At 31.3% G+C, this 17,001-nt stretch overlaps 1 protein-coding gene across 1 annotated transcript in view; it reads left to right on the top strand.

The window, feature by feature from the left end:
• The window catches only part of plppr5b (phospholipid phosphatase related 5b), a gene marked incomplete at both ends in the record, with an annotated part of 83,431 nt that extends 67,318 nt beyond the window's left edge, over window positions 1-16,113 (top strand). Inside the window, one exon of the mRNA XM_083901356.1 lies at window positions 16,084-16,113. Within this exon, the coding sequence (XP_083757482.1) occupies window positions 16,084-16,113 (30 nt within the window). The remainder of the gene's footprint in view (window positions 1-16,083) is intronic.
• Between the last annotated feature and the right edge of the window lie 888 nt (window positions 16,114-17,001).

Raw genomic sequence — 17,001 nt, 5'->3', positions numbered from 1 at the left:
AATCGGACCATTTTTTTGAAAAAAAAAGTGTTGGTTCAAAATTTGACAAGAACGACATACTATACTATGTCTACGACCTCAATGTAATACTACACTATTTCGTCCGAAATCGGAAATTTTTTTGAAAAAAGAATGTTGGTTCAAAATGTGACAAAAACGACATACTATACTATGTCGTCCAAAATGGAAAAAAAAAATGTAATTCTTTTTTTCTGCCCAAAATGTGACAAAACGTCATACTATACTATGTCTACGACCTCAACGTAATATTACACTATTTCTTCCAAAATCTGACCATTTTTTTGAAAAAAACATGTTGGTTCAAAATTTGACAAAAACGACATACTATACTATGTCGTCCAAAATCGAAAAAAAAAAGGTAATTCTTTTTTTCTGCCCAAAATGTGACAAAACGTCATACTATACTATGTCTACGACCTCAATGTAATACTACACTATTTCGTCCGAAATCGGAAATTTTTTTGAAAAAAAAATGTTGGTTCAAAATGTGACAAAAACGACATACTATACTATGTCGTCCAAAATCGAAAAAACTATTGAAATTCTTTTTTTCTGCCCAAAATGTGACAAAACGTCATACTATACTATGTCGTCGACCTCAATGTCATACTACACTATTTCTTCCAAAATCTGACCATTTTTTTGAAAAAAAAACTTTTGGTTCAAAATTTGACAAAAACAACATACTATACTATGTCGTCCAAAATCGAAAAAAAAAAATTATTCTTTTTTTCTGCCCAAAATGTGACAAAACGTCATACTATACTATGTCTACGACCTCAACGTAATATTACACTATTTCGTCCGAAGTCGGACAATTTTTTTGAAAAAAAAATGTTGGTTCAAAATGTGACAAAAACCACATACTATACTATGTCGTCCAAAATCGGAAATTGAAAATTCAACATTTTTTTTTAGCCCAAAATGTGACCAAAACGTCATACTATACAATGTCGTCGACCTCAATATCATACTACACTATTTCTTCCAAAATCTGACCAGTTTTTTGAAAAAAAAAAATTTGGACTATGACATTTTTAAACAGCAGACTGTACTATGCCCAAGAGAGGACTTGAACCTACAATCCAGGCATTGGGAGGCCAGCATCTTCTCCACTACACCAATGGGGATTGATACCTCTTGGAAAGATTTAGTTCACATGACATCACAGTATGACGTCTGTCAAAATTAAACTACGATGTTTTTGAAGACACTATTGTTTCAGTTTTTTGACGACATACTATTATACACCTTCTTTGACGGTCATACTACATACTACGTTCTGCAGGAGATAGGATTTGAACCAACAATCCATGGGTTGGGAGGTCAGTGTCTTCTCCACTACACCATAGGGGTTTGGTATCTAAGAAACATTTAGTGAACTAAACTATGACATTTTTTTTTAGCCCAAAATGTGGCAAAACGTCATACTATACTATGTCGTCGACCTCAATGTCATACTACACTATTTCATCCAATATCGGACCATTTTTTTGAAAAATACATTTTGGTTCAAAATTTGACAAAAACGTCATACTATACTATGTCGTCCAAAATCGAAAAAAAAATGTAAATTCTCTTTTTCTGCCCAAAATGTGGCAAAACGTCATACTATACCATGTCTTCGACCTCAATGTAATACTACACTATTTCGTCCGAAATCGAACCATTTTTTTGAAAAATAAATTTTGGTTCAAAATTTGACAAAAACGACATACTATACTATGTCATCCAAAATTGAAAAACATTTTGAAATTCTTTTTTTTTTGCCCAAAATGTGACCAAAACGTCATACTATACTATGTCGTCGACCTCAATGTCATACTACATTATTTCTTCCAAAACCGGACCATTTTTTTGAAAAAAAAGATTTTGGTCCAAAATTTGACAAAAACAACATACTATATATACTATGTCGTCCAAAATTGAAAAAAAAATTGAAATTCTTTTTTTCTGCCCAAAATGTGACAAAACGTCATACTATACTATGTCGTCGACCTCAATGTCATACTACACTATTTAGTCCAAAATCAGACAATTTTTTTGAAAAAAATAATTTTGGTTAAAAATGTGACAAAAAGGACATACTATACTATGTCGTCGACCTCAATGTTATACTACACTATTTCTTCCAAAACCGGACCATTTTTAAAAAAAAAAAAATTTTGGTTCAAAATTTGACAAAAACGACATACTATACTATGTCGTCCAAAATTGAAAAACATTTTAAAATTATTTTTTTTTAGCCCAAAATGTGAGCAAAACGTCATACTATACTATGTCGTCGACCTCAATGTCATACTACACTATTTCATCCAATATCGGACCATTTTTTTGAAAAAAAAAATTTGGTTCAAAATTTGACAAAAACGACATACTATACTATGTCGTCCAAAATCGAAAAAAAAATTTAAATTCTCTTTTTCTGCCCAAAATGTGGCAAAACGTCTTACTATACGATGTCTTCGACCTCAATGTAATACTACACTATTTCGTCCAAAATCGGACCATTTTTTTGAAAAAAAAAATTTGGTTCAAAATTTGACAAAAACAACATACTATACTATGTCGTCCAAAATCGAAAAAAAAATTTAAATTCTCTTTCTCTGCCCAAAATGTGGCAAAACGTCATACTATACTATGTCTACGACCTCAATGTAATACTACACTATTTCGTCCGAAATCGGACCATTTTTTTGGAAAATACATTTTGGTTCAAAATTTGACAAAAACGACATACTATACTATGTCGTCCAAAATTGAAAAACATTTTGAAATTCTTTTTTTTTTGCCCAAAATGTGACCAAAACGTCATACTATACTATGTCTTCGACCTCAATGTCATACTACACTATTTCTTCCAAAACCGGACCATTTTTTTGAAAAAAAGAATTTTGGTCCAAAATTTGACAAAAACAACATACTATACTATGTCGTCCAAAATTGAAAAAAAAATTGAAATTCTTTTTTTCTGCCCAAAATGTGACAAAACGTCATACTATACTATGTCGTCGACCTCAATGTCATACTACACTATTTAGTCCAAAATCAGACAATGTTTTTGAAAAAAATAATTTTGGTTAAAAATGTGACAAAAACGACATACTATACTATGTCGTCCAAAATTGAAAAAAAAATTTAAATTCTCTTTTTCTGCCCAAAATGTGGCAAAACGTCTTACTATACTATGTCTTCGACCTCAATGTAATACTACACTATTTCGTCCAAAATCTGACCATTTTCTTGAAAAATACATTTTGTTTCAAAATTTGACAAAAACGACATACTATACTATGTCGTCCAAAATCGAAAAAAAAAAATTTATTCTTTTTTTCTGGCCAAAATGTGACAAAACGTCATACTATACTATGTCTACGACCTCAATGTAATACTACACTATTTCGTCCGAAATCGGACAATTTTTTTGAAAAATACATTTTGGTTCAAAATTTGACAAAAACGACATACTATACTATGTCGTCCAAAATTGAAAAACATTTTGAAATTCTTTTTTTTTTGCCCAAAATGTGACCAAAACGTCATACTATACTATGTCGTCGACCTCAATGTCATACTACACTATTTCTTCCAAAACCGGACCATTTTTTTGAAAAAAAGAATTTTGGTCCAAAATTTGACAAAAACAACATACTATACTATGTCGTCCAAAATTGAAAAAAAAATTGAAATTCTTTTTTTCTGCCCAAAATGTGACAAAACGTCATACTATACTATGTCGTCGACCTCAATGTCATACTACACTATTTAGTCCAAAATCAGACAATTTTTTTGAAAAAAATAATTTTGGTTAAAAATGTGACAAAAACGACATACTATACTATGTCGTCCAAAATTGAAAAAAAAATTTAAATTCTCTTTTTCTGCCCAAAATGTGGCAAAACGTCTTACTATACTATGTCTTCGACCTCAATGTAATACTACACTATTTCGTCCAAAATCGGACCATTTTCTTGAAAAATACATTTTGTTTCAAAATTTGACAAAAACGACATACTATACTATGTCGTCCAAAATTGAAAAAAAAATTTAAATTCTCTTTTTCTGCCCAAAATGTGGCAAAACGTCTTACTATACTATGTCTTCGACCTCAATGTAATACTACACTATTTCGTCCGAAATCGGACCATTTTTTTGAAAAATACATTTTGGTTCAAAATTTGACAAAAACGTCATACTATACTATGTCGTCCAAAATCGAAAAAAAAATGTAAATTCTCTTTTTCTGCCCAAAATGTGGCAAAACGTCATACTATACTATGTCTTCGACCTCAATGTAATACTACACTATTTCTTCCAAAACCGGACCATTTTTAAAAAAAAAAAATTTTGGTTCAAAATTTGACAAAAACGACATACTATACTATGTCGTCCAAAATTGAAAAACATTTTAAAATTATTTTTTTTTAGCCCAAAATGTGAGCAAAACGTCATACTATACTATGTCGTCGACCTCAATGTCATACTACACTATTTCATCCAATATCGGACCATTTTTTTGAAAAAAAAAATTTGGTTCAAAATTTGACAAAAACGACATACTATACTATGTCGTCCAAAATCGAAAAAAAAATTTAAATTCTCTTTTTCTGCCCAAAATGTGGCAAAACGTCTTACTATACGATGTCTTCGACCTCAATGTAATACTACACTATTTCGTCCAAAATCGGACCATTTTTTTGGAAAAAAAAATTTGGTTCAAAATTTGACAAAAACAACATACTATACTATGTCGTCCAAAATCGAAAAAAAAATTTAAATTCTCTTTCTCTGCCCAAAATGTGGCAAAACGTCATACTATACTATGTCTACGACCTCAATGTAATACTACACTATTTCGTCCGAAATCGGACCATTTTTTTGGAAAATACATTTTGGTTCAAAATTTGACAAAAACGACATACTATACTATGTCGTCCAAAATTGAAAAACATTTTGAAATTCTTTTTTTTTTGCCCAAAATGTGACCAAAACGTCATACTATACTATGTCGTCGACCTCAATGTCATACTACACTATTTAGTCCAAAATCAGACAATTTTTTTGAAAAAAATAATTTTGGTTAAAAATGTGACAAAAACGACATACTATACTATGTCGTCCAAAATTGAAAAAAAAATTTAAATTCTCTTTTTCTGCCCAAAATGTGGCAAAACGTCTTACTATACTATGTCTTCGACCTCAATGTAATACTACACTATTTCGTCCAAAATCGGACCATTTTCTTGAAAAATACATTTTGTTTCAAAATTTGACAAAAACGACATACTATACTATGTCGTCCAAAATCGAAAAAAAAAAATGTATTCTTTTTTTCTGGCCAAAATGTGACAAAACGTCATACTATACGATGTCTTCGACCTCAATGTAATACTACACTATTTCGTCCAAAATCAGACAATTTTTTTGAAAAAAATAATTTTGGTTAAAAATGTGACAAAAACGACATACTATACTATGTCGTCCAAAATCGAAAAAAAAATTTAAATTCTCTTTTTCTGCCCAAAATGTGGCAAAACGTCTTACTATACGATGTCTTCGACCTCAATGTAATACTACACTATTTCGTCCAAAATCGGACCATTTTTTTGAAAAAAAAAATTTGGTTCAAAATTTGACAAAAACAACATACTATACTATGTCGTCCAAAATCGAAAAAAAAATTTAAATTCTCTTTCTCTGCCCAAAATGTGGCAAAACGTCATACTATACTATGTCTACGACCTCAATGTAATACTACACTATTTCGTCCGAAATCGGACCATTTTTTTGGAAAATACATTTTGGTTCAAAATTTGACAAAAACGACATACTATACTATGTCGTCCAAAATTGAAAAACATTTTGAAATTCTTTTTTTTTTGCCCAAAATGTGACCAAAACGTCATACTATACTATGTCGTCGACCTCAATGTCATACTACACTATTTAGTCCAAAATCAGACAATTTTTTTGAAAAAAATAATTTTGGTTAAAAATGTGACAAAAACGACATACTATACTATGTCGTCCAAAATTGAAAAAAAAATTTAAATTCTCTTTTTCTGCCCAAAATGTGGCAAAACGTCTTACTATACTATGTCTTCGACCTCAATGTAATACTACACTATTTCGTCCAAAATCGGACCATTTTCTTGAAAAATACATTTTGTTTCAAAATTTGACAAAAACGACATACTATACTATGTCGTCCAAAATCGAAAAAAAAAAATGTATTCTTTTTTTCTGGCCAAAATGTGACAAAACGTCATACTATACTATGTCTACGACCTCAACGTAATATTACACTATTTCGTCCGAAATCGGACAATTTTTTTGAAAAAAAAATGTTGGTTCAAAATGTGACAAAAACGACATACTATACTATGTCGTCCAAAATTGAAAAACATTTTAAAATTCTTTTTTTTTAGCCCAAAATGTGACCAAAACGTCATACTATACTATGTCGTCGACCTCATTGTCATACTACACTATTTCATCCAATATCGGACCATTTTTTTGAAAAAAAAAATTTGGTTCAAAATTTGACAAAAACGACATACTATACTATGTCGTCCAAAATCGAAAAAAAAATTTAAATTCTCTTTTTCTGCCCAAAATGTGGCAAAACGTCTTACTATACTATGTCTTCGACCTCAATGTAATACTACACTATTTCGTCCAAAATCGGACCATTTTTTTGAAAAAAAAAATTTGGTTCAAAATTTGACAAAAACAACATACTATACTATGTCGTCCAAAATTGAAAAACATTTTAAAATTCTTTTTTTTTAGCCCAAAATGTGACCAAAACGTCATACTATACTATGTCGTCGACCTCATTGTCATACTACACTATTTCATCCAATATCGGACCATTTTTTTGAAAAAAAAAATTTGGTTCAAAATTTGACAAAAACGACATACTATACTATGTCGTCCAAAATCGAAAAAAAAATTTAAATTCTCTTTTTCTGCCCAAAATGTGGCAAAACGTCTTACTATACTATGTCTTCGACCTCAATGTAATACTACACTATTTCGTCCAAAATCGGACCATTTTTTTGAAAAAAAAAATTTGGTTCAAAATTTGACAAAAACAACATACTATACTATGTCGTCCAAAATCGAAAAAAAAATTTAAATTCTCTTTCTCTGCCCAAAATGTGGCAAAACGTCATACTATACTATGTCTACGACCTCAATGTAATACTACACTATTTCGTCCGAAATCGGACCATTTTTTTGGAAAATACATTTTGGTTCAAAATTTGACAAAAACGACATACTATACTATGTCGTCCAAAATTGAAAAACATTTTGAAATTCTTTTTTTTTTGCCCAAAATGTGACCAAAACGTCATACTATACTATGTCGTCGACCTCAATGTCATACTACACTATTTAGTCCAAAATCAGACAATTTTTTTGAAAAAAATAATTTTGGTTAAAAATGTGACAAAAACGACATACTATACTATGTCGTCCAAAATTGAAAAAAAAATTTAAATTCTCTTTTTCTGCCCAAAATGTGGCAAAACGTCTTACTATACTATGTCTTCGACCTCAATGTAATACTACACTATTTCGTCCAAAATCGGACCATTTTCTTGAAAAATACATTTTGTTTCAAAATTTGACAAAAACGACATACTATACTATGTCGTCCAAAATCGAAAAAAAAAAATGTATTCTTTTTTTGTGGCCAAAATGTGACAAAACGTCATACTATACTATGTCTACGACCTCAACGTAATATTACACTATTTCGTCCGAAATCGGACAATTTTTTTGAAAAAAAAATGTTGGTTCAAAATGTGACAAAAACGACATACTATACTATGTCGTCCAAAATTGAAAAACATTTTAAAATTCTTTTTTTTTAGCCCAAAATGTGACCAAAACGTCATACTATACTATGTCGTCGACCTCATTGTCATACTACACTATTTCATCCAATATCGGACCATTTTTTTGAAAAAAAAAATTTGGTTCAAAATTTGACAAAAACGACATACTATACTATGTCGTCCAAAATCGAAAAAAAAATTTAAATTCTCTTTTTCTGCCCAAAATGTGGCAAAACGTCTTACTATACTATGTCTTCGACCTCAATGTAATACTACACTATTTCGTCCAAAATCGGACCATTTTCTTGAAAAATACATTTTGTTTCAAAATTTGACAAAAACGACATACTATACTATGTCGTCCAAAATCGGAAAAAAAATTTAAATTATCTTTTTCTGCCCAAAATGTGGCAAAACGTCTTACTATACTATGTCTTCGACCTCAATGTAATACTACACTATTTCGTCCAAAATCGGACCATTTTCTTGAAAAATACATTTTGGTTCAAAATTTGACAAAAACGACATACTATACTATGTCGTCCAAAATCGAAAAAAAAAAATTTATTCTTTTTTTCTGGCCAAAATGTGACAAAACGTCATACTATACTATGTCTACGACCTCAACGTAATATTACACTATTTCGTCCGAAATCGGACAATTTTTTGAAAAAAAAATGTTGGTTCAAAATGTGACAAAAACCACATACTATACTATGTCGTCCAAAATCAGAAATTGAAAATTCATTATTTTTTTTTTCGCCCAAAATGTGACCAAAACGTCATACTATACAATGTCGTCGACCTCAATATCATACTACACTATTTCTTCCAAAATCTGACCAGTTTTTTGAAAAAAAAAGTTTTGGACTATGACATTTTTGAACAGCAGACTGTACTATGCCCAAGAGAGGACTTGAACCTACAATCCAGGCATTGGGAGGCCAGCATCTTCTCCACTACACCAATGGGGATTGATACCTCTAGGAAAGATTTAGTTCACATGATATCACAGTATGACGTCTGTCAAAATTAAACTACGATGTTTTTGAAGACACTATTGTTTCAGTTTTTTGACGACATACTATTATACACCTTCTTTGACGGTCATACTACATACTACGTTCTGCAGGAGATAGGATTTGAACCAACAATCCATGGGTTGGGAGGTCAGTGTCTTCTCCACTACACCACAGGGGTTTGGTATCTAAGAAACATTTAGTGAACTAAACTATGACATTTTTTTTTAGCCCAAAATGTGACAAAACGTCATACTATACTATGTCGTCGATCTCAATGTCATACTACACTATTTCATCCAATATCGGACCATTTTTTTGAAAAAAAAATTTGGTTCAAAATTTGACAAAAACGACATACTATACTATGTCGTCCAAAATCGAAAAAAAAATTTAAATTCTCTTTTTCTGCCCAAAATGTGGCAAAACGTCATACTATACTATGTCTTCGACCTCAATGTAATACTACACTATTTCGTCCGAAATCGAACCATTTTTTTGAAAAATAAATTTTGGTTCAAAATTTGACAAAAACGACATACTATACTATGTCGTCCAAAATTGAAAAGCATTTTAAAATTCTTTTTTTTTTAGCCCAAAATGTGACCAAAACGTCATACTATACTATGTCGTCGACCTCAATGTCATACTACACTATTTAGTCCAAAATCTGACAATTTTTTTGAAAAATAAATTTTGGTTCAAAATTTGACAAAAACGACATACTATACTATGTCATCCACAATTGAAAAACATTTTGAAATTCTTTTTTTTTTGCCCAAAATGTGACCAAAACGTCATACTATACTATGTCGTCGACCTCAATGTCATACTACACTATTTCTTCCAAAACCGGACCATTTTTTTGAAAAAAAAATTTTGTTTCAAAATTTGACAAAAACGACATACTATACTATGTCGTCCAAAATTGAAAAACATTTTAAAATTCTTTTTTTTTTAGCCCAAAATGTGACCAAAACGTCATACTATACTATGTCGTCGACCTCAATGTCATACTACACTATTTAGTCCAAAATCTGACCATTTTTTTGAAAAAAAGAATTTTGGTTCAAAATTTGACAAAAACGGCATACTATACTATGTCGTCCAAAATCGAAAAAAAAAAATTATTCTTTTTTTCTGCCCAAAATGTGACAAAACGTCATACTATACTATGTCTACGACCTCAATGTAATATTACACTATTTCGTCCGAAATCGGACAATTTTTTTGAAAAAAAAAATTTTGGTTCAAAATTTGACAAAAACAACATACTATACTATGTCGTCCAAAATCGAAAAAAAAAATGTATTCTTTTTTTCTGCCCAAAATGTGACAAAACGTCATACTATACTATGTCTACGAGCTCAACGTAATATTACACTATTTCGTCCGAAATCTGACAATTTTTTTGAAAAAAAAATGTTGGTTCAAAATGTGACAAAAACGACATACTATACTATGTCGTCCAAAATCGGAAATTGAAAATTCAACATTTTTTTTTTTAGCCCAAAATGTGACCAAAACGTCATACTATACAATGTTGTCGACCTCAATATCATACTACACTATTTCTTCCAAAATCTGACCAGTTTTTTGAAAAAAAAAGTTTTGGACTATGACATTTTTGAACAGCAGACTGTACTATGACCAAGAGAGGACTTGAACCTACAATCCAGGCATTGGGAGGCCAGCATCTTCTCCACTACACCAATGGGGATTGATACCTCTAGGAAAGATTTAGTTCACATGACATCACAGTATGACGTCTGTCAAAATTAAACTACGATGTTTTTGAAGACACTATTATACACCTTCTTTGACGGTCATACTACATACTATGTTCTGCAGGAGATAGGATTTGAACCAACAATCCATGGGTTGGGAGGTCAGTGTCTTCTCCACTACACCATAGGGGTTTGGTATCTTTGAAACATATAGTGAACTAAATTTTTTTTTAGCCCAAAATGTGACAAAACGTCATACTATACTATGTCGTCTAAAATTGAAAAACATTTTGAAATTCTTTTTTTTTTGCCCAAAATGTGACCAAAACGTCATACTATACTATGTCCTCGACCTCAATGTCATACTGCACTATTTCTTCCAAAACCGGACCATTTTTTTGAAAAAAAAAATTTTGGTTCAAAATTTGACAAAAACGACATACTATACTATGTCGTCCAAAATCGAAAAAAAAATTTAAATTCTCTTTTTCTGCCCAAAATGTGGCAAAACGTCATACTATACTATGTCTTCGACCTCAATGTAATACTACACTATTTCGTCCGAAATCGGACCATTTTTTTGAAAAATACATTTTGGTTCAAAATTTGACAAAAACGTCATACTATACTATGTTATCCAAAATTGAAAAACATTTTGAAATTCTTTTTTTTTTGCCCAAAATGTGACCAAAACGTCATACTATACTATGTCGTCGACCTCAATGTCATACTACACTATTTCTTCCAAAACCGGACCATTTTTTTGAAAAAAAAGATTTTGGTCCAAAATTTGACAAAAACAACAAACTATATATACTATGTCGTCCAAAATTGAAAAAAAAATTGAAATTCTTTTTTTCTGCCCAAAATGTGACAAAACGTCATACTATACTATGTCGTCGACCTTAATGTCATACTACACTATTTAGTCCAAAATCAGACAATTTTTTTGAAAAAAAGAATTTTGGTTAAAAATGTGACAAAAACGACATACTATACTATGTCGTCCAAAATTGAAAAACATTTTTAAATTCTTTTTTTTTTAGCCCAAAATGTGACCAAAACGTCATACTATACTATGTCGTCGACCTCAATGTCATACTACACTATTTCTTCCAAAACCGGACCATTTTTAAAAAAAAAAAATTTTGGTTCAAAATTTGACAAAAACGACATACTATACTATGTCGTCCAAAATTGAAAAACATTTTAAAATTATTTTTTTTTATCCCAAAATGTGACCAAAACGTCATACTATACTATGTCGTCGACCTCAATGTCATACTACACTATTTCATCCAATATCGGACCATTTTTTTGAAAAAAAAAATTTGGTTCAAAATTTGACAAAAACGACATACTATACTATGTCGTCCAAAATCGAAAAAAAAAATTAAATTCTCTTTTTCTGCCCAAAATGTGGCAAAACGTCATACTATACTATGTCTTCGACCTCAATGTAATACTACACTATTTAGTCCGAAATCGAACCATTTTTTTGAAAAATAAATTTTGGTTCAAAATTTGACAAAAACGACATACTATACTATGTCGTCCAAAATTGAAAAACATTTTAAAATTCTTTTTTTTAGCCCAAAATGTGACCAAAACGTCATACTATACTATGTCATCGACCTCAATGTCATACTACACTATTTCATCTAATATCGGACCATTTTTTTGAAAAAAAAAATTTGGTTCAAAATTTGACAAAAACGACATACTATACTATGTCGTCCAAAACCGAAAAAAAAATTTAAATTCTCTTTTTCTGCCCAAAATGTGGCAAAACGTCATACTATACTATGTCTTCGACCTCAATGTAATACTACACTATTTCGTCCGAAATCGGACCATTTTTTTGAAAAATACATTTTGGTTCAAAATTTGACAAAAACGTCATACTATACTATGTCGTCCAAAATCGAAAAAAAAATGTAAATTCTCTTTTTCTGCCCAAAATGTGGCAAAACGTCATACTATACCATGTCTTCGACCTCAATGTAATACTACTCTATTTCGTCCGAAACGGACCATTTTTCTGAAAAAAAAAATTTGTTTCAAAATTTGACAAAAACGACATACTATACTATGTCGTCCAAAATTGAAAAACATTTTAAAAATTTTTGTAGCCCAAAATGTGACCAAAACGTCATACTATACTATGTCGTCGACCTCAATGTCATACTACACTATTTAGTCCAAAATCTGACAATTTTTTTGAAAAATAAATTTTGGTTCAAAATTTGACCAAAACGTCATACTATACTATGTCGTCGACCTCAATGTCATACTACACTATTTCTTCCAAAACCGGACCATTTTTTTGAAAAAAAAATTTTGTTTCAAAATTTGACAAAAACGACATACTATACTATGTCGTCCAAAATTGAAAAAGATTTTAAAATTCTTTTTTTTTTTGCCCAAAATGTGACAAAACGTCATACTATACTATGTCTACGACCTCAATGTAATATTACACTATTTCGTCCGAAATCTGACAATTTTTTTGAAAAAAAAATGTTGGTTCAAAATGTTACAAAAACGACATACTATACTAAGGTGTCCAAAATTTTAAAAAAATTTAAAATTCTTTTTTTCTGCCCAAAATGTGACAAAACGTCATACTATACTATGTCGTCGACCTCAATGTCATACTACACTATTTCTTCCAAAATCTGACCATTTTTTTGAAAAAAAAAATTTTGGTTCAAAATTTGACAAAAACGGCATACTATACTATGTCGTCCAAAATCGAAAAAAAAATGTATTCTTTTTTTCTGCCCAAAATGTGACAAAACGTCATACTATACTATGTCTACGACCTCAACGTAATATTACACTATTTCGTCCGAAATCTGACAATTTTTTTGAAAAAAAAATGTTGGTTCAAAATGTGACAAAAACGACATACTATACTATGTCGTCCAAAATCGGAAATTGAAAATTCAACATTTTTTTTTTTAGCCCAAAATGTGACCAAAACGTCATACTATACAATGTTGTCGACCTCAATATCATACTACACTATTTCTTCCAAAATCTGACCAGTTTTTTGAAAAAAAAAGTTTTGGACTATGACATTTTTGAACAGCAGACTGTACTATGCCCAAGAGAGGACTTGAACCTACAATCCAGGCATTGGGAGGCCAGCATCTTCTCCACTACACCAATGGGGATTGATACCTCTAGGAAAGATTTAGTTCACATGACATCACAGTATGACGTCTGTCAAAATTAAACTACGATGTTTTTGAAGACACTATTATACACCTTCTTTGACGGTCATACTACATACTATGTTCTGCAGGAGATAGGATTTGAACCAACAATCCATGGGTTGGGAGGTCAGTGTCTTCTCCACTACACCATAGGGGTTTGGTATCTCTGAAACATATAATGAACAAAATTTTTTTTTAGCCCAAAATGTGACAAAACGTCATACTATACTATGTCGTCTAAAATTGAAAAACATTTTGAAATTCTTTTTTTTTTGCCCAAAATGTGACCAAAACGTCATACTATACTATGTCCTCGACCTCAATGTCATACTACACTATTTCTTCCAAAACCGGACCATTTTTTTGAAAAAAAAAATTTTGGTTCAAAATTTGACAAAAACGTCATACTATACTATGTCGTCCAAAATCGAAAAAAAAATTTAAATTCTCTTTTTCTGCCCAAAATGTGGCAAAACGTCATACTATACTATGTCTTCGACCTCAATGTAATACTACACTATTTCGTCCGAAATCGAACCATTTTTTTGAAAAAAAAAATTTTGGTTCAAAATTTGACAAAAACGACATACTATACTATGTCGTCCAAAATTGAAAAACATTTTAAAATTCTTTTTTTTAGCCCAAAATGTGACCAAAACGTCATACTATACTATGTCATCGACCTCAATGTCATACTACACTATTTCATCTAATATCGGACCATTTTTTTGAAAAAAAAAATTTGGTTCAAAATTTGACAAAAACGACATACTATACTATGTCGTCCAAAATCGAAAAAAAAATGTAAATTCTCTTTTTCTGCCCAAAATGTGGCAAAACGTCATACTATACTATGTCTTCGACCTCAATGTAATACTACACTATTTCGTCCGAAATCGGACCATTTTTTTGAAAAATACATTTTGGTTCAAAATTTGACAAAAACGTCATACTATACTATGTCGTCCAAAATCGAAAAAAAAATGTAAATTCTCTTTTTCTGCCCAAAATGTGGCAAAACGTCATACTATACTATGTCTTCGACCTCAATGTAATACTACACTATTTCGTCCGAAATCGGACCATTTTTTTGAAAAATACATTTTGGTTCAAAATTTGACAAAAACGTCATACTATACTATGTCGTCCAAAATCGAAAAAAAAATGTAAATTCTCTTTTTCTGCCCAAAATGTGGCAAAACGTCATACTATACCATGTCTTCGACCTCAATGTAATACTACACTATTTCGTCCGAAATCGAACCATTTTTTAAAAAAAAGAAATGTTGGTTCAAAATTTGACAAAAACGACATACTATACTATGTCGTCGACCTCAATGTCATACTGCACTATTTCGTCCAAAATCTGACCATGTTTTTGAAAAAAAGATGTTGGTCCAAAATTTGACAAAAATGACATACTATACTATGTCGTCCAAAATTGAAAAAAAATTTGAAATTCTTTTTTCTGCCCAAAATGTGACAAAACGTCATACTATACTGTTGTCGACCTCAATGTCATACTACACTATTTCTTCCAAAATCTGACCATGTTTTTGAAAAAAAAAATTTGGGTCCAAAATGTGACCAAAACGTCATACTATATTATGTCGTCGACCTCAATGTCATACTACACTATTTCATCCAAAATGTGACCATTTTTTGAAAAAAGGATTTTTGGTCCAAAATTTGACAAAAACGACATACTATACTATGTCGTCCAAAATCAGAAAAAAATTTGAATTCTTTTTTTAGCCCAAAATGTGACCAAAACGTCATAATATACCATGTCGTCGACCTCAATGTCATACTACACTTTTTCGTCCAAAATCTGGCCATTTAAAAAAAAAAATAATAATGTTGGTCCAAAATTTGACAAAAACGTCACACGTCTTCCAAAATTTGACAAAAACATCACATTATACTATGTCGTCCAGAATTTGTCAGTTTTTCTTTGAAAAAAAGATTTGGGTCCAAAATTTGCCAAAATTCATGGTATACTATGCCGTCCAAAATTTGAAAAAAAAAATGTGTTCCAAAATTCTACAAAAATGTCACAGTATACTATGTCATCCAAAATTTGACAATTATTTAGAAAAAATGGGTCCAAAATTTGACTTTTTTCTTTTTTTATTATTCATGGTCCAAAATTTGAAAAAATGTCATATTATATAATATGTCGTCCTACTGTCTTAACAAACTAACTCCTGACAACTTCTAACGTCCATCGTCTTCTCTCCCGTTGTAGAATCACATCACCTTCGCTGAGGTCACATGACGTGGAGTCGGCCGTGTGGCAGACCCACTGGACGTCCACGCTCTTCACTGTCCAACCAAACTAAAACAACCCATACTCTGTGTGTGTGTCTGCGGCAGCATGTTGTCCTGTGTCGTCTTTACCACGTCCCTGTTGTCATTTGCCGCCGCTTCTTCTTGTATTTAGGAAATGAAAAGAATGATTTCGAATCAGCAAGGACTGAAGGTTTCTCCATCTATGCACTTCCTCTGAACCACGGACAGAGTCCAGTCCTCGGTGGGAGGCAAAGCCTGGAGTGGACTTGTTACTCACTGTGAGACACTGGAGGAGGAACGAGAGGAAGCTCTGAAGAAATGACTATCTCCACTCTGCCTGGGTCAAATATTCTGCCATGGTTTGGTGATTTTATTTAGGTGTGTGTGAAACAGTGGGATGGCTGTGAGGAAAGATATTTGTCAAGATGTCAAAATTGTTACTGTTTTAAGAAAGAAAATATAGTTTCCTCTGTTTATATCATTGATTATTATTGTTGTATCATATCACTCTGAAGGAGAAACTGACTGCTGGGCCCATATTCATCAAACTAGTCCATGAAAATGAACCCTTAAAGTAAGGATTAATCTGTCTGAGCAACAATTAGGCTGAGATTGATCTGGTTACAAACTACAATCCCATCTATCCACGCGTCCATCATGGCTGCACCAAAATCAGCTGATTATATCACTGTTTTCTTATCACGTAGCAGAAGAGCTGCAGCTGGACATGATGCACTGAACATGATTCTGTTCATGTTGCACGTGTATGGAGGACCAACAATGACAAAAGCAATACTATAAATAAATAAACAAAAAATACAAATACAAATACAGATATAGCTGTTTTCATGAGGAAAATGTTTTTTTATTATTA

The sequence above is a fragment of the Microchirus variegatus genome (assembly GCF_963457635.1).
Source record: "Microchirus variegatus genome assembly, chromosome: 15".
NCBI lineage: Eukaryota > Metazoa > Chordata > Actinopteri > Pleuronectiformes > Soleidae > Microchirus > Microchirus variegatus.
This window is presented reverse-complemented; position numbering and strand designations above follow the sequence as displayed.